Source organism: Alosa pseudoharengus, unplaced genomic scaffold, assembly GCF_046254945.1.
Source record: "Alosa pseudoharengus isolate Yale_2024_CS ecotype anadromous, Long Island Sound unplaced genomic scaffold, YU_APseudo_1.1 YU_APseudo_1.1_scf_15, whole genome shotgun sequence".
Taxonomy (NCBI): domain Eukaryota; kingdom Metazoa; phylum Chordata; class Actinopteri; order Clupeiformes; family Clupeidae; genus Alosa; species Alosa pseudoharengus.
In genome coordinates this window covers 13,584,025-13,605,941 of record NW_027468620.1, presented here as the reverse complement: position 1 = coordinate 13,605,941, position 21,917 = coordinate 13,584,025, and the positions used below count along the sequence as shown (strand labels likewise).

Below are 21,917 nucleotides of genomic sequence, written 5' to 3'. Positions count from 1 at the left end.
ACACACACACACACACACACACACACATCACTGTCACGTCACCATGGGTTTGACTTCTGTACATCAAGATGTGTATTTGATTTCCATGGCTGCACAAAGAGAGGTTCCAAATAAGCATTTCATGTGCAACCACTCACGTCTACATAGAGACGTTGTCTCCTGCACACAGACACTGTATACAAGACAGAGGACATCATTTCATATACCACAATTGAATGCTTTCAGTTTTACATACCAACCCAAACACCATTGATATGGATAAATCACAGGCAACATACTGTAACATCAATTTCATCAGTACAAAATGTATAGCATGCTTCATATGTGGAGTTTGGGTGGTTTTCTTTTGTATTTATCAATTTATTGAAGAGATACTACTTTATAAATAACACTTCATATACTAACAAACAATATATACAAACAACAAACCAATATAATTCTGTTGTGTAGTTTAGGTACATCTTTAAAAGCCACATTCCTCCACAGTACAGATGAACATATAGAAAACAAAGCAGTCACTGAGCACAATCACATCTCAACATTGAGCGCTCAGAGGGAGGTGCTCAACACAGCAGGCGACTGACAGGCAAAGCAAAATACAGCCTAACCAAAACATATGGCCACCCCAGGCACCTAACTCCTGCAGCAGCAACACATCAGCAGCAACATGAAGGAGACCCAGGCCCCATCCTCTGAGAGTGGTCGTTAAAAACAGCAGATGGAATTGATAAACGGCCGCGATGTTCCGGCTTCAGTATCGATCTCGCTCGCTGGGGGCGCTGCTTTGAGAGGGGAGCTTTGATTAGAATAATGAAGCTGTTCCCTCGTGTGATAAACGAGGACCTGTTGGCATTTGTCCACATCAAACATCCTCAGTGTGCAGCTCAATACTGCAACAGTGCCTTGATCGCCATGGCCCATATGAACATTCATGTCATGAACTTTTTTCAAGAATAAATCCACCAACCACCATTACTAACAATAAACTATATATAGACCCCAACTGTCAATGTGTAATCAATTTCCATTACAGTTTCTGAATATTTCAACCGGAAATCCTCTAGGAGCAGATTGAAAGGGTCTATACCTATATAGAGAGTATATCTATTCATAGACCTATACTAAGGCAATGATTGGATGGTGTTCAGTAAAGTAAAGAGTGTTTGCACATGTGAAGAGAAAGAGTGAAGCACTGGTGATTTAGTGTGGCATTTTGATGGGTTGTGTTTGAAGAACGAAATCAAGTTACTTCCTGTTAGATTTTTGTGTGTTAGAAAATTGTGTGTGGTGTTTTGCAAAATGTGTTTTAGTCAATTGAAAACTGAGTCAAACACTGAAAATTAGTGTATGGTTTTGCAGATTTGGTGTTGGGTTATGATGTTTGGAGGACATGTTTAGAAAATTGTGTGACAAGCAAAGATTTAGTGTGTAAGCAGTTGAAAAAAACTGTAAACGTGTGTTTTTGACATTTTGAATGTTGTGTGTCATTTTGCTGGAGATTTGGGGCATTTTGCATTTTGTGTGAGCAGTTGTGGGTTTTGTGGGTGGAGTTTTGAAAAATAGACACAGAGTTTTGAAAACGTGTGTAAACAATTGTAAAAAACTGTAATATCCACTACGGATGTGACAATACATTCATTAATAGTCAACTATTGAATTCATTTACAAATATTTTGGTAAATGATCAATTGGTCTATTAAGGTCTTTTTAGAGTATTTATTAAGGAAAAAAACTCTTTCGTAATCTGAAATTTATGAGATTGCCTTCATATCAGGCCTACATTATATATTGACTTTGTTCCTGTATAATATCAGAAACTGTATAAAATAACATCACTTCCCATACTCATACAGTTATCTCACAGGTGTAGACTCTAAGCATCTGCTTTGGCACGGCGCCCCATGCAAGCTACAGCGCAGTCAACAGAAACGTCTGAGTGTGCACTTTCTGCCCCCGCTCCACATGCTTCTCTTCGGGGGATCCCTAATGTTGTCTAGTTAACGTAATTATCGCGGAGCTAATTCATCACCCACTGCTGCCCCGCTAAGCGTAATGCCGCTGTTTGATCAGTCCCAGGTGACTTCACCCCAGGCTTATTTCTTTTCCAGATTAAATCACCTGTCAATATTTCAGATTACCACCGCAGATGACATGGCTTTTACAGATGGTGGAAAAAGCCGATTAGGCTGCAAAGGTCCTCACTATTACAGTTTTTTGTGATTGCTTAAGCACATTTTTTGTAACTATGGCTATTTTTGCAAAACATTGTAGTTCTCTTGCAAAATCTAACTCACCTTGCTTAACTTTTCACACCTTCGTAAAAATTGTGTTTTCGTATCAAACAGTAAAACACAAGCCATCACAATACAGTTTTTTACAATTGTTTACACACGTTTTCAAAACTCTGTGTCTATTTTTCAAAACTCCACACACAAAACCCACAACTGCTCACACAAAATGCAAAATGCCTCAAATCTCCAGCAAAATGACACACAACATTCAAAATGTCAAAAACACATGTTTACAGTTTTTCTCAGTCGCTTTGGTGCTATTCTCACATCACTATTAACATTTGCACAGCAGTTAGTGCATTTCTCAAAACAATTAGTGCAAACTGCAAAACCTAGTGGATGACCTGCAAAAGCATGTCACTTGCTCAAAATGGATTGTCCATTCCTCAAAAGCAGGTATTCATGTCAATGAAATTGTCAGTGTCATCAAAATGAGAAGTCTTGACACCATCGTTTATGAACAAGATAGTCAAATGGCTTTGTCATGTTTTCATTATGACAGTTCTCTCAGTGTTTTCCAATGCAAAAAAAGGTCAGAACTCGGTGACACTACCTGAACATGCTCAAGACAGCACTATACAGTACTTGTACAGCCATTTGAAAACTACAGTAAAGTTACACATTGCTGTAGTTAGGGGAGTAAGTGAGTACAAGACACTGAATACGTACATTTTTACTGTATGCTCTTTGCAATTCTACAGCATTGTGACAGAATTTGATAACTAGTTCACCAATTTTGTATGTAATGACTACTCAAGCAATGAAATGAAGACTATTAGTTTTATTGGGAACGACTATTCAGTATCCATAAGTATAGTTCATTTTGACTGACATGACATAAGCAAATGATAATGTTAAAAAACAGCAGAGAATTGTATGAAAGCAACTGATACATTTCCAAAAGCATTTGCAATTTGTTCAGAGGAAGGAGAAATTGCTACTATGATGTGCACAAATGACTAAATGTTGTGGAGGTTGAACTAATAGTTATGAGAATTTTAATTCTGATCTGAAAAAAGCACCAAAGTGACTGAGAAAAACTGTAAAGCAAACATTCGCCTCACATTACAAACACTTTTGTCATAATATGACATTTTGGATACATCATGTACACACTGTTGCTCAAAACCTAAAGCTCTTCTGTCTTAGGCTTTCTATATGTATTTCCATACAAGAGTGAAAGTTATGGTATCAACAAAGAAAAGTTGAAATACACAGTAAAAATGCAAGCAATATTGAAACCAAAAATAACCACAATTTTTCCCAAATAATTTGCTGTTGTGAATACAGTATTTTACAGCAAACAAGAAAAAAAGCAAAGAAGAATACAGTGACCACCAGATGTACATGGAGTTTTGAAAACACTGATTTTTTTTTTTTCTTCTAAAGACAAGTGTGTGTGTGTGTGTGTGTGTGTGTGTGTGTGTGTGGGAGGTGGGGTTGGGGGGGTTGTGTACATTATGTATTCATAGGCCTATAGACCCTTTCAACTGCAGAAACAAACAATTCTACAGTAAGCGTTCCTAAGGCATTTCTGGAGGCACAGAAAAATGTATTGAGCTAATGGTACTGTAACATGGGGACAAACAAAAATAGAGTAAAAAGACAAATTTTACATAAAGTCAACTTTTTGTAGAACATTACTGTAAGCTAAAGTCTTAATTACTGTATTTTCTCTATTTTTAAAGTATCTGCATTGGTTCTGAATATTTCAACCGGAAATCCTCTTGGAGCAGATTGAAAGGGTCTATACCTATATAGAGAGTATATCTATTCATAGACCTATACTAAGGCAATGATTGGATGGTGTTCAGTAAAGTAAAGAGTGTTTGCACATGTGAAGAGAAAGAGTGAATCACTGGTGATTTAGTGTGACATTTTGATGGGTTGTGTTTGAAGAACGAAATCAAGTTACTTCCTATTAGATTTTTGTGTGTTAGGTAGAAAATTGTGTGTGGTGTTTTGCAAAATGTGTTTTAGTCAATTGAAAACTGAGTCAAACACTGAGAATTAGTGTATGGTTTTGCAGATTTGGTGTTGGGTTATGGTGTTTAGAGGACATGTTTAGAAAATTGTGTGACAAGCAAAGATTTAGTGTGTAAGCAGTCGAAAAAAACTGTAATAAGCACACAATGTGGCAACTACACACTGATGGTATGAATAAAAAACACATCTGGCTTTTGCTTTCTCTGTGCACAAGGTAGGCTATGTCAGTTTGAGGTCATACTTTTGTCATAGTTCTGTAAACATACAGGGATCCAAACTTCAAGTATTGGTGTTTATTTACACACATCAAAACAAACACAAGTGTGTTTTTCCAAGTCAAAATACAAAATAGCAATTTCACTGAGGGAAAAAAAAATCAGTCTACATCGTGTCGTCTCTCTCAAAATTTCGTCTACATCACATGCAATGTCCTCTAGTCCAAGGCACCGGGGAAAATATATTCTGGAATGCCGTATCCAGGCCTGGTATGATGTCAAGTTAATATCCCCACATGTAGACATGTTTTTTTTGCATGTAAAAGGGCTATTTCTTACTCTTCTTACCCTTCCTCTTACCCCTCCTTGACCTGCGTGAAGCTGGCCCCCCATGTTACTCAAAAATTATTAAAAACAATGCTATTCGTTTGTGCTACGTTTGTGCCGGTTTGTGCCGTAAAAATATCGTTTGTGCTGTTAAGGGTTTTAAGTAATTAAACTTTAAATTTTTCTGGCCAGTGACGTCACTCAGCCCCCCATACTTGTCCAAATTTCCCCAAAATAGTCTCAATCGTTTGTGCTACGTTTGTGCTCATTTGTGCCGTTAAAAGTAGGGGAGACCGGGGCTGGTTGGAACACTTTTCACTCTCGGTTATATTTCTCCGTCTTACAATGCGTTGAAATGGTCAAATTGTGATTAACTGAAAGCTTGGGATCTCAGCTACAAAATGTATACATTCAATGTCAACAAATGATCCCTTGTTTTGAGTTATACATGATTAAAGTGGTGTTGTGCACGTGTTCCAACCTGCCCCATGCACGGGGTTGGTTGGCACATGTAGTCGGGGTTGGTTGGAACACCTATGTTATAGTCCTTTGCAGTACTCCTTTTGCTTTTGTTTGAAGTGCTCATCTATATCACTACCTGTAGGGCTTTGCTGATTTCTTTTCTGTGTTTTTATTCAGTAGGGCCCACCGTCAAGACCAATTTGGTCCCTACCGATTTTTTTTTTACTTCAAATGTTTAAAAATGTCTGAAATGCTTCCAAATGTAAAACTATGTTCAGTAATTACAATAACAATGTTAAAATAAAGATTGATGATGTTTTTATGTGTAAAATACAAAGTTTATAGATTTGTCACAAAATAGCCAAAGAGAATGTATGTGCCAACCAACCCCAAAATCAGTGTGCCAACCTGCCCCGCCCACATTAGGTCAAACTTTTTTGCACCAATGCTGTTAGCCTGCTAATATCGGTCACCTCAGGTTTTTAAACTTCATTTTAAATTGTAGATGAGTCCCCTAGCAATCAATTATAATGAATATTTTTTATATATCCCTAACTATTACCCTTCTAGGATGTATTTAGTGGGAGGTGCATATTCTAAGTTTTGACACTACAAAATCAAAAAGTTGTTCTCACCTAAAGGGTTAATGACCTGGAGACCAGTTACATACGTGAGTTTACTCTACTCAATAAGGCCGTCAGTTTAGTGTTGGAATTTTGTTGCAGCTCCCTCTAGTAGCCTGGATATTAACAGTGTCTCAACCTGCCCTTGTTCCAACCAGCCCCGGTCTCCCCTAACATTTGTGCTACTATGTTTTTTAAGATATTCCACGCTATTTGTTACACGTGTGACGTCACTCAGCCCCCCATCAATGTCGAAATCTTTCCAAAATAGTCTCAATCGTTTGTGCTAGGTTTGTGCTGATTTGTGCCGTTAAAATAAACATTTGTGCTACTATGTTATTGTGGTTTATTTATTACTCGCGTGACGTCACCAGCTCCTCGTCCAAAACTCACCAAAATTGTCTCAATCGTTTGTGCTATGTTTGTGCTGATTTGTGCCGTTAAAAATAATATTTGTGTAGCTATGTTTTTAAAGTTATCACGCTTTGTTACAGGTGTGATGTCATCCAGCCCCTTATCAGTGTCCAAATCTCCTCAAAATAGTTGTGATGGCTTTGGCTACGTGCGTGCTGATTTGTGCCATTTAAAGAAACGTGTGTGTACTATGCAGAAGTTGCTCAGCAGTTGTAGCGTAGGCCTATGCTAGACATCACCCAGCAGCACCCCCCCCCCCCCCCCTTAATCAATGCCCAATCGTAGTCCTAATCGTTTGTGCTGATTGTGCTGTTAAAAAAAGAAACAAAAGGAAAAAAGAAACATTTGTGTTGTTTACAAAGCTATATCGTGCTGACCTTAACCGAGAAAAGAAAAGACGTGCTACTATTTACGTGGCTGTTTGTGCTGCCAAAGGTTCTATAGTAGCCTACACCAGCTGCTTGTGCATAACGTCAGAATTACTGCAACCACTACCAGAATAAACCTGCAGGCCATTACTCAGCTGTGGAGAAACACCACTCCATTCTCCGGCCAGTAGCGTCTGCAGGTGTGCACAGCAGTGTGCGTAGGCCTACTATCACGCAGCTACGGAGTGGGCTACCAGAGACTTACGAGAGATAATTTCCCCTGTGTGTGTATATTCACTCCAAGTTGGCCTACCATAACTCATCACTGCACTGTAGCTTATATTCTCTAAGATAAACAAATGTATTCTTCAATAATTGTATGCATCAGAATTACAGTGGATTGTGCACACAAGCAGCACTTAGGCTTTATTGCTGACCCAAGTCTCCAAGGCCACCGTGGATATATGAAACTTTGCAAACAGCAAAAACAGAAAGGAAGGAGGCAGCAAAGCTAGGAGTTATTTTAGATGGACAAGAAGGTAGGCTAAATTGGTATGTTTGTCAAAATAATGTTTAAACATTAAAGTCATACGACAGTAGGCTATACTAAAACTAAAGGTAGCCTACATTTGTAGCCTTTTTAGCACTTTATAAAGTTGACTAAATTATTAGGCTACTCTTTAGCTATAAACCTAAGAAACAGCTTCCTTGCACTTGTGTTTTCTGCTCAGATCAGGAGAAACATTTGGTAGGCTACAGTTTGGGACGATTTGGCCAGTGTGTGTGAGACTGATGTCATGCGCATAGCAGATAGAACTTGGTAGGCTAATGTAAAAATATAGTTACAGAAAACACATTGATGGGCTGGGGATCACGTGTAATAAACATAGGAGAAATGTCGGCGCAATCAGCACAAACGATTGGGTAGGCTATAGGCCTAGGTTTGGACATTGATGGAGGGCCTGGGTGATGAGCTAGCTTTTAACGACACAAATCAGCACAAACATAGCACAAACGATTGAGACCATTTTGGTGAGTTTTGGACATTGATGGGGGGCTGGTGACCTCACGCGAGTAATAAATAAACCATAATAACTTAGAAAACATAGTAGCACAAATGTTTATTTTAACGGCACAAATCAGCACAAACCTAGCACAAACGATTGAGACCGTTTTGGAAAGATTTCGACATTGATGGGGGGCTGAGTGACGTCACACGTGTAACAAATAACGTGGAATATCTTAAAAAACACAGTAGCACAAATGTTACTTTTAACGGCACAAATGAGCACAAACGTAGCACAAACGATTAAGACTATTTTGGGGAAATTTGGACAAGTATGGGGGGCTGAGTGACGTCACTGGCCAGAAAAATGTAAAGATTAATTACTTAAAACCCTTAACAGCACAAACGATCATTTTTACGGCACAAACCGGCACAAACGTAGCACAAACGAATAGCAGTGTTTTTAATCATTTTTGAGTAACATGGGGGGCCAGCTTCACGGAGGTCCCTCCTTGTCCTCCTCTTGCTCCTCCTTGTCTTCTTCCTCTAACTTCACATTGTTGTCCTTGTCATCCTCTCCCTCTCGCTTCTTCACCTCTGCGTCCTCTTCCTCCTCTTCCTCCTACTTCTTCACCTCTGCGTCCTCTTCCTCCTCTTCCTCCTACTTCTTCACCTCCACGTCCTATTCTTCGGCCTCCTCTAATTCTTACTCTTCCCACTCTTCCTGCTCCCTCCATTGTACCCATTGTACATTACCTGTGGCTTATTTATAGTGCTTAGGCTGATTGCAAAGTGAACTAATTATCTAAAACAGTTTTTACATGAGAAAGTGTGCCAGAGAGTTGGCAAAATAGTGTAAATAATAGCCATATATGTGTATAGATTTACTAGGAGTGTGTTGATCATTTGGAAATTGAGTGTAAAGCAGTGAGTTGTGTTTACAGTTCCGCAAAAAGAGTGCTGTGCAGTGGATTGTACCTACAGTTGTGCAAAGTGTGTGTTGCAAAATTGCAAACTGAGTGCAAAGCAGTGTTTGTGCTTTTAGTTTTGCGAACTCAGTGAGTGGTTTTGCTATAAGTATTAATAGTTTTAGAAATTGTGCTATAAGAATCACTGTTGTGTTTAAGCATTCAGGTTTAATGGTTGTATGGTTTTGTAATGCCAACTTGAGGAAACTGATTATGGGAAAATGTCTTAATAATTGCATTGTGTAAAGTGGCCCTTGGTGAGCCTCTCACTGGTACTCCTATCCCATAATCCATTCTATTTTCAGTGTTTTGTCTCACTGAAACATCTCTCTGAAGATCTCGGTCCCACACTGCATGGGTTTTTAGAGCATTCAATTGTTTCCTTCAGTAACAAATTGAGTTTGATATTTATTCAATTAGCCATAACAAATATCATATGTTTTCTTTGCACAGACGTAGATCTCTGTGTTCCTGTGAAATGACCAATAGTAGAGTTCTCCCTGCGGTGGCCCTCGCTCACTGGGAGACGATCGGGTGCCTCAGGGCCCAATGCCATGGCCGCTCAGCTTCAATCTCCGCGGCTCTCACGCGGCCAGCGCCCGTTCCCATGGAATGGACAGACAGGACGCTGTGTTTGCTTTCCCCAGCAGCGTCCAAAAACCCGATCCGTCCGTCCGGCCTCCGCTGGGGCTGTGTTTTCACACTGGCGAGGGGTGACGCCGACACTCTGGTGTTCCCAGATCAGGGCAAGGCCGCCCAGGGGAGGCCGAGAGGCCTGATCTCCGTGAGAGAGATCCACAGGTCCGGGGGACAACACCGCGGTGCCCACCGTGGGGGGTGAATCCGCCACTGAAAGGGCAGCACTGTCCTCGCTTGCAAGAGCAGACAGGATGGAGTCTCGGGTAGGGTATGTGAGATGATCACATATCACACAGGGGAGAAAAACACACACACACACACACACTTTGGCAAGAAGGGAAAACCAACTCAGCGAAAGAGGGAGCCGATAAAAGAAATATGCACTGTAAACAAAGAAGTACTGGACGGAGTCAAATTGTGCTGAGAAAGACATACAGCACACACTGTAGTAGAAGTGAGGGGAACTGTCACTGCTAACGAATGGGGACCTTGGTACCAATGCCCTGTAATGATTTCTTACTTACAGTAGCTATGGCAAAACTATTATGCTTACTACTGTATAACTCATGGACTTCTGCATCACTGTTTCCCCCAAGGTTTTCAATACAGCAACACCATACGCCAATTATTTCTGTCTGTGCGTATCCTGTGTCCTGGCCATTTTCAGCTCTTAGGATTTGTTACCTGCCAAAAGGCTTTACAACTCCTCCTCAGAGACATACGATATTGCTATTTGTCTAAATGGCATGCTAACGTTCTCTGGCTAATAAAATATGACACTGTAATAGCCCCTTACAAAAGGTCTCTCTATCTTTTCCTTCAAAGAAAAGTACTTAAAGGTTCTCAGAATCCAGTGGGCAGTTCTTTTATAAGAGGCATGGTCATGTCTCCAAATACATTTCGATCTGGCCTGGAGCAAACATAGCCTAAAAACTGACAAAGTGTATGAATTAAGAACTTGTATAGGGTAGGGTAGGTAGTGGGAAGGTGACATATCATTCATCATATAATACTAAAATGTATGATATAACCACATCTGATGACATTTCTTTAACTGATGCATCATATCGGCATGAGAACTGTTTTTGCCACAGTTGGTTCATTGAGAAAAATGTAAATCCACAACAGATCCTTTCTGTGAGGCAGAACTCAGATACCCATGCACTACTGGGTCATCCTGCATAACTCTCAAGCAGTCCAAGCCTAGTTTGTTTCAGGCAAGATGTCCACACCAAGGTCCATCATGACAGCTAACACAAGAGTGCAGCTACAACGATTTCCTAAATCCATTTCAACACCACAACAATATCAGAAACCACGCAAAAGTGTAGGCTCATGAAAGTCTATGTGTTATTGCACTTTTTAGAACGGTAATGGATTTCTTGTGCTCCGTGTTGTGCTTGCATTACCCTCTCAACTTGCATGCCCTTGTACTGCAATAAGTGAGTGTTGTGGCGTGACCTCCATGTTTGTTCTCCCTCTGAGGATCGGGCTCTTACCAGTATGAGGAGGCAGTGAGAGGACAGGTCCTGATACATCGGAATAGTGGACAACACCGACAGAATCAAGCAGCCAAAGACCAGGATGAACCTGTGGAGAAAAAACAAACATATGCCGTTAAAATACAGTAAATGCATGTATCTAGACCTAAATGTAGACTTTAAAAAAAAATGTAGACCTAAAAACGTAATCTATTTAGACTTTTAAAAAATCATTTTGACATAAATGCATACACACAACTAAACTATGTTGGCCTTCAAATCAAGGCCAAGATATTTGTTTCAGTATCTGTCTTGTTCTACGTCCCTCCAAAAGCTCATTCAACCAGAATGAACCACAACCCTAAAAAGCGAAAACTGCATCAACACCGTAAAACATAAGACACTGATTGACGACACTTCCAGTTACAGCTTATTGCATTTGAGAAAGCTAGGTAATTGACATTGGTTGACGACAATTACAGTTACAGATGATTGCGTTTGAGAAAGCTAGGTAATGAGTTCAAGACATATATGCCTGCCTAACGAGCATCGCACTGACACCGTCTGGGACAGCACTGCTGGACGTGGCCCCAACACCACACAGCCTTGGCCAACACCCCCCCCCCCCCCCCCCGAGGTGTTGACAGGACTGGCTGAGTGCGGTGTGATTCGCCAGTACCGAGTGTGTTTAGGCAGAGGAGCAGGCAGAGAGCAGTCGCTTTACGCTTTTCCCGCGGCCAAGCTTGGGGGTTGAGCAAGGAGCATGATGAATTATGTGGAGAAATACTTCTCCAAACGTGTCCCTCAAAAATGGCTTAGAAGGACGGGGATGGTGTGTGTGTGTGTGTGTGTGTGGGGGGGGGGGGGGGGGGGGGGCGGGGGGCTGGGGGGGGTGGAGGGAGCACTAGAGTCTGTCTTCATCTTGCCCTTAATTGGCGTCAGTGGTAAGAACCACTGACAAAAACAGGACGAAATAATGGAATAACGACGAATCGCAGGAAAAACTCACAGACATGAAATTTAGATGAGGCCAAGCGTTCTCCTGGTTAGCCATGTGCTGGGGGCAGTGTTTACTAGTTTATGTTTTCAGTTTGTCCACTTCTGCACAAGACCACTCCATCGCCCCTTGTCAGGTTGAGATGGCCTTAGGGCTCGGAGATGGAAGTGGAGTTATTCTTCAGCAGGAAAACAACTTGGAAAGCAGGGGATCTTGAAATGAAGAGTGGAGGTGTTCAGCTTCAGGGTAACAAGTCTCAACTCTTTCTCAACCTTCCTCCCTCCCCCTCTCTCTCTCCCTCCCTCCCTCTCTCTCTCTCTCTCCCTCCCTCCCTCTCTCTCTCTCCCTCCCTCTCTCTCTCTCTCGCCCTCCCTCCTCCTCTCTCTCTCTGGTCATAGTGGCCTGTGGTTACGGATGGAGGCCGAGAAGCTGAGTGCCCGTTGTGAAGGTCTAATGTTACAGACTAATGGCTCAGCTCTGCCCTTAGCCAGACATGGCCTCTGTGTGCAAGTAGAGCACAGGCAGAGGTCTCACGCACGGAGCTGTGTGGGAGTGGGCACACCAGTACGAGTGTGTGTGTGTGCGTGTGTGTGTGTGTGTGTGTGTGTGTGTGTGTGTGTGTGTGTGTGTGTGCGTATGTGTGTGTGCGTATGTGTGTGTCTGTGTGCGTATGTGTGTGTGTGCGTATGTGTGTGTGTGCGTGTGTGTGCGTGTGTGTGTGTGTGTGTGTGCGTGTGTGTGTGTGTGAGCCCTGTACTATGCTTTATTGGTATGAGATGTTACTGTACCTGCTAATATTTCTATGCCCTTTGTTACCCTACACTTTTTTTTAAATTATCTTCTTTCTCTCTCTCTCTCTTTTTTTCACTCTCTCCCTCCCTTTCTCTCCCAGTGCGGTAGAAACGGGATGAACTCTGGTTCACCTCAGTGGTGTGCAACACTGATTTGCCATTCCATTCTCTAAAGTGCTCCAGTTAGTATACGCTCCCAATAAATTAGCTTCTTGCACTGTCACAATGTGTGATTGCAGCGAACTCCAGCAAAGTGGATAATGATGGAGATGTTTCTGATTCATTAACTGTTGAAATTGATTCCATATTTGTCGGAGTGCTGCTGCTGGGGTGGCTGGGTGGGGGGTGGGGGGGTTGCAGGCTCACGTTCAGCATCTTCTGGAGTCCAGAGTCATAGCAAAAGGTAAGGATGTGCTGTTGTTAAACACACACACACACACACACACACACACACACACACACACACGGGGCGTAGAGGAAGGTGCAGCTCTGCTAAGCAAACACCTCCAGGTACAAGACACACAATGTGCCTTTCATACACGAGAGAGATAGAGAGAGAGAAAGAGAGAGATGGAGAGAGAGATATGGAGAGAGATGGAGAGAGAGAAAGAGAGAGAGAGAGAGGATATATAGAGAGGTAATGAAAAAGAGAGAGTAACGCACACATACACACACATCATAGATCAGTCGGGAGAGAAAGTAGAGCTAGAGTAAGATGTGTGTGAAGATAAAAAAGGTGCAGACAGTAACAAGAGCAAGGAGGAGAGAGAGAAATGGAGCGGAACGACAAGCTAGTGTGGGAGAGACCAGCAAGGAGAGGGAAGACAGAGAGAGCAGTGGAGAGGAGAGAAGGGAGGGAGAGTATGATAGAGAGAGAGAGAGTCAAGAGAGAGTATGAGAAAGAAAGAGAAAAGAGAGACTATGAGAGAGAGAGTATGAGAGAGAAATAGAGAGAGAGAAGAGAGAGAGAGAGTATGAGAGAGAGAGTATGAGAGAGAGATAGAGAGAGAGAAGAGAGAGAGAGAGTATGAGAGAGAGATAGAGAGAGAGAGACTATGAGAGAGAGAGTATGAGAGAGAAATAGAGAGAGAGAAGAGAGAGAGAGAGTATGAGAGAGAGAGAAGAGAGAGAGCAGGAGAGAGAGAGAAAGATAGAGAGAGAAGACAAGGCCAGCTTCCTGCCGACCCAGACAGCACTCCCCACCGAGACAAAACACACTGGCCAGTGCTGAGCTTTTATGAGCCACAGTGTAAGCATGCACAGATGTATGTGTGTGTCTCTCTCTCTCTCTCTCTCTCTCTCTCTCTCTCTCTCTCTCTGTATGTGTGTGTGTGTGCACCACCCTATGTATAGATGGAGGAAAGAAAGTGTGTCGACGTGCACAGTATATTAAATATTGCATGCATCTGGTTGAATGAATGTTGGTGGTGAACGGTGTAGCAGGTTTACATGTGTGTCTGTTTCAGTAGGAATGGCTAAAAAGTGTTTGTGTAATTAATATGACCTAATCGATCCCCTCTGTAGCCATTAGTCTGTGTGTGATCTGCTGAGGTGATCGGACTTCCAAACAGAAGCACACAGGGCTGTTTGACTGGCCTGAGCGAGGGGCTCACAGACTGGACAGAAGCTGGCGCCGCAGCCCTGGTCTGCTGTCATGACCGCCGGCTTGGGCCTGGAATCTCAATCATGCCTGGGTCACATTCCCTGCGTGTGTATATGTGTGCGTGTGTGTGTGTGTTTGTGTGTGTGTGTGTGTGTGTGTGTGTGTGTGTGTGTTTTGTGCAGACTGTTTCCAGCCACTGGAGCAGCAGACAACGCTGCACGAGCCAGATGTGGCAGCCAATGTCAAGGCCACTAGAGGGCAGTTTTGCTGTCTACTCTACTAGTAATAACAAGTCATGCAATATATTCGGAAATGCACAAAGCGTTTCATTAAGTTCCTTATAAAAGTAATTATCATCAACATGTACAGCCATTTTATATATGGAGAGAGGAACAGTTCTGTAGAGCAGCAAGTGAAAATGTAAGTGAGAGTTCATTTACTCGAGCCCCATGTCTCTTGTAGCAGGCAAAGCTCTCTCATCGATTTAATATGGATTGCTTCGGTCGCAGCTCTGGTTGGCGAAATACAGTAATCTGTGACATGTACTTTCAAGGTAGCAAAAACTAATCTTCAGAAACTATAACACATACGTACACTCAAGTACCAAGAAAGAACGTACACATACAGTACATTCACAAACACAACATTGCACACATACGTACACATGGCCAAACACACACATACGTAGACATGACCAAACACACACATACGTACACATGACCAAACACACACATATGTACACATGACCAAACACACACATACGTACAGTACACATGACCAAACACACACATACATAGACATGACCAAACACACACATACGTAGACATGACCAAACACACACATACTGTACGTACACATGACCAAACACACACATACGTAGACATGACCAAACACACACATACGTACACATGACCAAACACACACATACGTACACATGACCAAACACACACATACGTAGACATGACCAAACACACACATACGTAGACATGACCAAACACACACATACGTACACATGACCAAACACACACATATGTAGACATGACCAAACACACACATACTGTATATGCATATTTCTTCTTTCTCTCTCTCACTGTCTTACACACACAGAAATCTGCAGATAATACAACACATACATAGGATAGGAGGGGAAATTCAATATATACATTCAAAGACATACACTCAAAGACAAAATTGAACACACACATACAGTACACACACTCACACACACTCACACACACACACAGTCACACACACAGCACTGTGGTCTCCCTCCTGTCCGTGGTAAACTGGACGCACACGCTCACATTCCATGTCTCCTTTCCCACTCAGCGTGTGAGAAAAGCAGCTTTAATGATGGGAGTGTACAGCATTGACCTTTTCAAAAAGTCGCTAAATATGGAAAAGCAGACAGCAGAATGAGGGAACGAAGAGAAGAAAAAAAGCAAAGGATAGATAGAGGATAAAGCCTAGAGAAGAATGGCTTATGTTCCTGTCCTTCCTCTCCACCTCTCCTGAAGAAAGGGCCAGTTCTTGCCTGCGTGACATGATGAATAGCCTCATTAATTTTCCCTTGGATTAATCTGAAATATAAAGTGAGTAAACCACCTTCCCAAAACACACTATCTCCTGAGTTATAATGGCAGAGATGTGAGTTATTGAATGGCGTGTAGGAAAGAGCCGCAGTACATCTGGACTTGATTTGGTCTGAGCCCCTAATAGCTCCACTCGGTCTGAGTGAAGGAATGGACACAAGAGTGTGTCTGAAGAACACACACACACGCACACACACAGACACACACACACACACTCTCTCATAAGTGGGTGCACGTGCACTCACTCACACAAAATCACACAAACACAAACACACACATGCACTGATTTTGATGTTGCTGCTGGTTAAAGTGTTAAAGAGGCAGGGAAATAGTTTGGATGTTTCTAGTTCAGCTGATTGGGGTGTTTGGCACAGATGCTAAAAGACCCATAGGAGCTTCCCAAACAGTGAATCAATAGGGACCAAAAACAAACAGTCTCAGTAAGGATTGCCTACATACCCCCATACACAAAGCACCCACTGATATAGACCTGAAGATGAGGCACAACAACTTAGACATCTCACGCTTGCACACTGACAATCAAAGCAAAATCTCCAGGACAATTTACACACCACTACACCACAGAACGGAGCAAAGAGGTCTCATCTTGAGAGACATACACACACACACACACACACACACACACACAGACACACACACACACACACAGATACGGAAATTCAGGCACACACACTTGCTTGCTGATGTGTCCTCTGAACTCTAGTTAGATGGGAGAGAAGCAGGAGACATAGATGGGTCTGGAAGCCAGATTTACATCCCAGAGAAAATGCTACTTTCAGTGTGTGTGTGTGTGTGTGTGTGTGTGTGTGTGTGTGGGTGCGTGTGTGTGTGTGAGAGAGAGAGAGTAAAACTGCTAAGCCAGACCAGCCTGTGGAAGTGGTAGTTGCTTTCTACTCAGACATGAAAAAGTATGTGCAGGGTCAACTACGTGAGAGGTCACTATTTTCCATACACACACACACACACACACACACAGCCTGGCATCATTATCTGTTTCCTCCTTTCTTTCACTGCCAGGTCATGAATTCCCTCTCAATCAGACAGACAGACAGACATACAGACAGACAGACAGACAGCCAGCCAGCCAGCAGGCCAAGGATGCTAAAGATGGAAGGAGACAGTGGAGGAAGAAAAAAGGAGAGATAGATGGAGGGAGAGAAACCGAGAACTGTAAATGAGGTCACTGCCAATGCTGGACGAAGACTGTGGCCGAGAGAGAGAGAGAGAACAGCTGTCCATGCTTTGCGAAAGCCTGAGCTCTCTTATAAAATATATAGTGTCCAGGTTAAGCGCTCTGAGGATTTACTTTAAAGCCTTCAGATCAAACTTGGATACACTTATACATGCACTCTGCACACAATCTCTCTCTCTCTCTCTATCTCTCTCTCACACACACACACACACATAGACACACATCCACAGATAGATACACACCCACACATAGATACACACAGACACATACTCACCCACAACACACATCCACACCCACCCACAAAACACACACACACACACACACATCCAAACCCACTAACAACACACACACACACACACACACAGACGTACACACACACACACACACACACACACACACACACACACACACACACACACACACACACACACCAATATTTGCCTGCATGGATCAACAGTGATAAGACCCCTATCAGCTCTATCAGAATGATGTTGTGCTGAAACTTCTTACTGGATTAGAGTGATCAAATCCATGTCTGAACTTTCTCAGCCCATTATTTTGGAGATGAGATCAAAAGCACTGTCTAAAAATAACAGAATGAGCCAAATCATTTGAGTCTGAGATCATCAGTTGCACATGCACACACACGCACATACACAGACACACACACACACACACAGTACACAAACACACACGCACCACGCATGCGCATACACTACACACACACACACACACACACGTATATACAGGTATTTACCTGTATGTGTTACTGTGGAGCTGTAATAGGTCAATAGTTTAAAGTTGGAAGCCAACCAGAGTTGTAGGACCATGCAGGCAAAACAGTGTTAATTGGTACTGGAAAGTAAAGAACGTGTTACAGTTGATCAGCCACACGTTTATCTGCTGTCCAATGAGATGGAGAGCATTCCTCCTGGTCAGCCCCTCAACACTCAGTGAGCCAGGCTAAGTGCTGTCCAGGGTACTGAAGTCTTTGATCTGTCAAAGGGCTGTAGTTTATCTCCTCCGAAACCATCCCACCTACTCACCCCAAGCAGCCTAACCATCCTCGGGCTCTCAGATAGCAAACCACACGTTCACAAAGCAAGTAAAAACCTCAATGAGGTGATCATTAACTGGTGTGTGTGAGGCAAGTGTTGTGAAAGGTTAGGGTTACAGTAGGGTGAGCTTTTTTAAGTATAAGTATATATACTTTTTTGATCCCGTAGGGGAAATTTGGTCTCTGCATTTATCCCAATCTGTGAATTAGTGAAACACACTAAGAGCACACAGAACACACACAGTGAGGTGAAGCACACACTTATCCCGACGCAGTGAGCTGCCTGCTACAGCGGCACTTGGGGAGCAGTGAGGTGTTAGGTGCCTTGCTCAAGCGCACTTCAGCCATTCCTACTGGTCAGGGTTCGAGGGTGGCAACCCTCCGGTGACAAGTCCAAAGCGCTAACCAGTAGGCCACGGCTGCCCCTTTTGAGGAATGGAAGAACGGCCAGACGACTAATTTTGCGTTTGCAGTTCCAGCGTTGTTTTTCTGATGTTCATTTAGTTGCTGCAGCAGCACTAATACCAAAACCCTTGTGGCTGTTTTCACTGTTTGGGAACAAAAAAGACAAACAAAACAACAACGGCACGATCCACCCCTAGGCCCCAAAACCCTCAGGATGAGCTCACTGACCACAGCTATCTCCACACACTCCACACATCACTGAGGGTGGTGAGACAGACTGGTGACACTTTTCCCCCTCCTCCTCTCCTGAGGCTAGCTGCTTCATAAACAGTCACTTATAAGCAAATAAAAACTAAGTGAGGTCATAAAACCTTGGGAGGCTCACGGTGAGCTAACAAGATTGCCAAGCTATTATTTCCCCCAAGAACGTGTGTGTGTGTGTGTGTGTGAGTGTATTACATGTGTACATATGTGAATGTGTGTGTGTGTGTGTGTGTGTGTGTGTGTGTGTGTGTGTGTGTGTGTGTGTGTGTAGGAGTGTCTGTCAGCCAGTTTATGTGTGTGTGTGTGTGTGTGTATGAGAGAGAGAGAGAGTGTTTTCCAACAGCTGATCCATGTTTGAGCGTTGCTCCATCCACCTCCATCCTCCATCCTCTGTCTCTGCTCCACCATTCCTGGCAGGCGGTGGGAGAAGAGAAGCCCCAGGCAGAGCTTCCCCCGTGCCAATGCTCTATTAGCTAATCCTCCTGTTTATCTAGCAAAGGGCGGCATCTCTCAAGTCTCAGCGCAGCCGCGAAAACACACTGTTTCATTTCTAAGCAACTACTTGGGCCTGCAAAAACACACGTGGTCCATCCAGAGCTATCTTATCCAATTTAGGTGAACCCTTAGCGATATTATTGTTAGCCGTAACCAGACTGTCATTTATATCACCGTAATATATACGGAGCTAATCATAAGTCATTACTCAAAGCAATCGCTCATAAGTCACGCGGAGATTTTCTCAGGATTTTATTTCTTCTTTTATAGTTAAGCTAAGTGGTTGTCACACATGGACACAAGTTAGCAAACTGCAGAATACGCAAAATGTCCATATAAAACATCCAACATAAACCCTTGTCTACTTCAACACAGCACCCATAAACAGTCAACTGCAAAAATTCTAGGTCAATATCAAAGTGTAGCTTTAAAAATAAAGACATTTAACACAAGAACCCCATGGAAAAATGAAGTGTTATACTGGACACCTGTTTGTAACAGAATCTGCAAGAATTATGCTCCCAATTTGTCAGGACAAATATTTGAGTAATTAGTCAGATTGAATGTGTTGATGCAGTGCAATTAACACATTGTAAAAGTTACAACCTCAACATTCTAATAACATCCCCAAAACATCTGCAATCATGCACACCACACGGCAAGGCAAGCCGGGCTGAGATTTCCGTGAGCTTTTTCATCTCCTGAAAATCCGCCTGCATGTTGCACTGCTGGGTGACTCATTTATCTGTCTGTGTGATGGAAATGAGACCATTTGAATCACAGGAGTGACAAGTCTCTCTCTCTCTGTGTGTGTGTGTGTGTGTGTGTGTGTGTGTGTGTGTGTGTGTGTGTGTGTGTGTGTGTTGTGTGTGTGTGTGTGTGTGTGTGTGTGTGTGTGTGTGTGTGTGTGTGTGTGTGTGTGTGTATGTGTACAGTATGTGTGTGTGTGAGCATGAAAGAGAGAAAGATAGAGAACAGATCTGTGAGATATGATGAAAGAAAGAGACACACACACACACACACATACACACACACACACACACACACACACACACACACACACACACAGCAGCACACATACAGCAGCACACAGGTTTGAATTGGGACAGCAGATCCAAATTTCCATGATGTAGTCCAGACTGTCATTAAATGTGTGAGCCAGGAGATGTTGTTGTTTTGTCTCCTTGTCCCTTCAGGTGTCATCAGAGAGGGAGAAGAGAAACAGTAGTTCACACTTCTAAGCAAAGCAGGAAAGGAAGAGACAGAGCCATAAAGTGTGTGTGTGTGTGAGTGTGTGTGCCCACAGTCTGGCACGTGTGTGCACAGGTACATGCTTGTGTAAATGTGTGTGTGTGTGTGTGTGTGTGTGTGTGTGTGTGTGTGTGTGTGTGTGTGTGTGTGTGTGTGTGTGTGTATGTGTGTGTGTGTGTCTGTGTTGGGGGCCAGGCCAACAGCTGACAGGATTCATGAGTACCGCTGGCAAGCAGACCGTCAACAGCAGGTTCTCATCAAAGACTAAACACCCGCCTTCACACACACACAGACACACACACTTTTCCTTTCTCTTTCTCTCTCTCTCTCTTTATCTTCCACATACAAACTCGCTCCATATTTCCACTTCTCCTTTCTCAGTGTTCAGTGTCCAATCACTCGCACATCCTTAGAGCCCCTGAATGCCTCTGAAGGACACCACACAGGACCACACAAACACACACACACACACACACAAACACACACACACCCACACACACACTGACGCACACACACTCTCACAAAACGCCCATAAACAATCTTACTCACACACACACAGACACACACACACAGACACACACACACACACACATACAGTCTTACTCACACACACACACCTACACAAACATGTGTATATGTGTATGTGTGTGTGTGTTTGTGTGTGTGTGTGTGTGTGTGTGTGTGTGTGTGTGTGTGTGTGTGTGTGTGTGTGAGTAAGACAGAGAGAGAGAGAGTTTGTCATGCACATGTGCGGCCCACGCCAGGCATCTGTGCCTCTACACTGAGAGCCCCTGCTAGGCCTTGGGCCAGTGGCTGCTGCTGCTGCTGCTACTGTGCTACTGAGGAGAAAAGCTCTGCTTAGTGTCACCTGTGTGTGGAAGGCCCATCCACTGGAGGCCCTGGAGAGGAGGGAGAAGAGGGAGAGGAGGAGAGGAGGAGAGGGGGAGGGAGAGGAGGGGGGTGGGAGAGGAGGAGTAGAGGGGGGAGAGGACAAGAGGAGGAGAGGGGGGAGAAGAAGGAGAGGAGGGAGAGGAGGAAAGGGGGAACAAGAGGAGAGGGGGGAGAGGAGGAAAGGGGGAACAAGAGGAGAGGAGGGAGAGGAGGAAAGGGGGAAGAAGAGGAGAGGAGGGAGAGGAGGAAAGGGGGAAGAAGAGGAGAGGAGGGAGAGGAGGAAAGGGGGAAGAAGAAGGCTCCATTCGCTCAATTCACCTCTGTCTCCCTCCACACACACAGCAGTGCCTGAATTGCAGCTAGATCAGTGCTTCCCCTCTGCATGGGGAATGACAGGAATCAATCCCTGTCAAAGCGATTGTAGGTGTGTGTGTGTATTTGTGTGCATCTTTGTGTGTGTGTGTGTGTGTGTGTGTGGAGTGTTTTATACTACTAACTCATAACATTTGGAGAAGGAGAATTTGGATATTACAACTCCTCCGATGGCTTTGGTTTGACATTTTGCTTGAAGGATAAAA

The 21,917-nt window shown here is 43.3% G+C and overlaps 1 protein-coding gene across 5 annotated transcripts in view; it reads right to left on the bottom strand.

The window, feature by feature from the left end:
- Nucleotides 1–21,917, bottom strand: part of kcnq5a (potassium voltage-gated channel, KQT-like subfamily, member 5a) — a 158,380-nt gene that overhangs the window by 36,496 nt on the left and 99,967 nt on the right. For all 5 annotated transcript variants that reach the window (XM_076285631.1, XM_076285629.1, XM_076285633.1 and 2 more), the window contains one exon: nt 10,799–10,889. In XM_076285631.1, the coding sequence (XP_076141746.1) occupies nt 10,799–10,889 (91 nt within the window). The remainder of the gene's footprint in view (nt 1–10,798; nt 10,890–21,917) is intronic.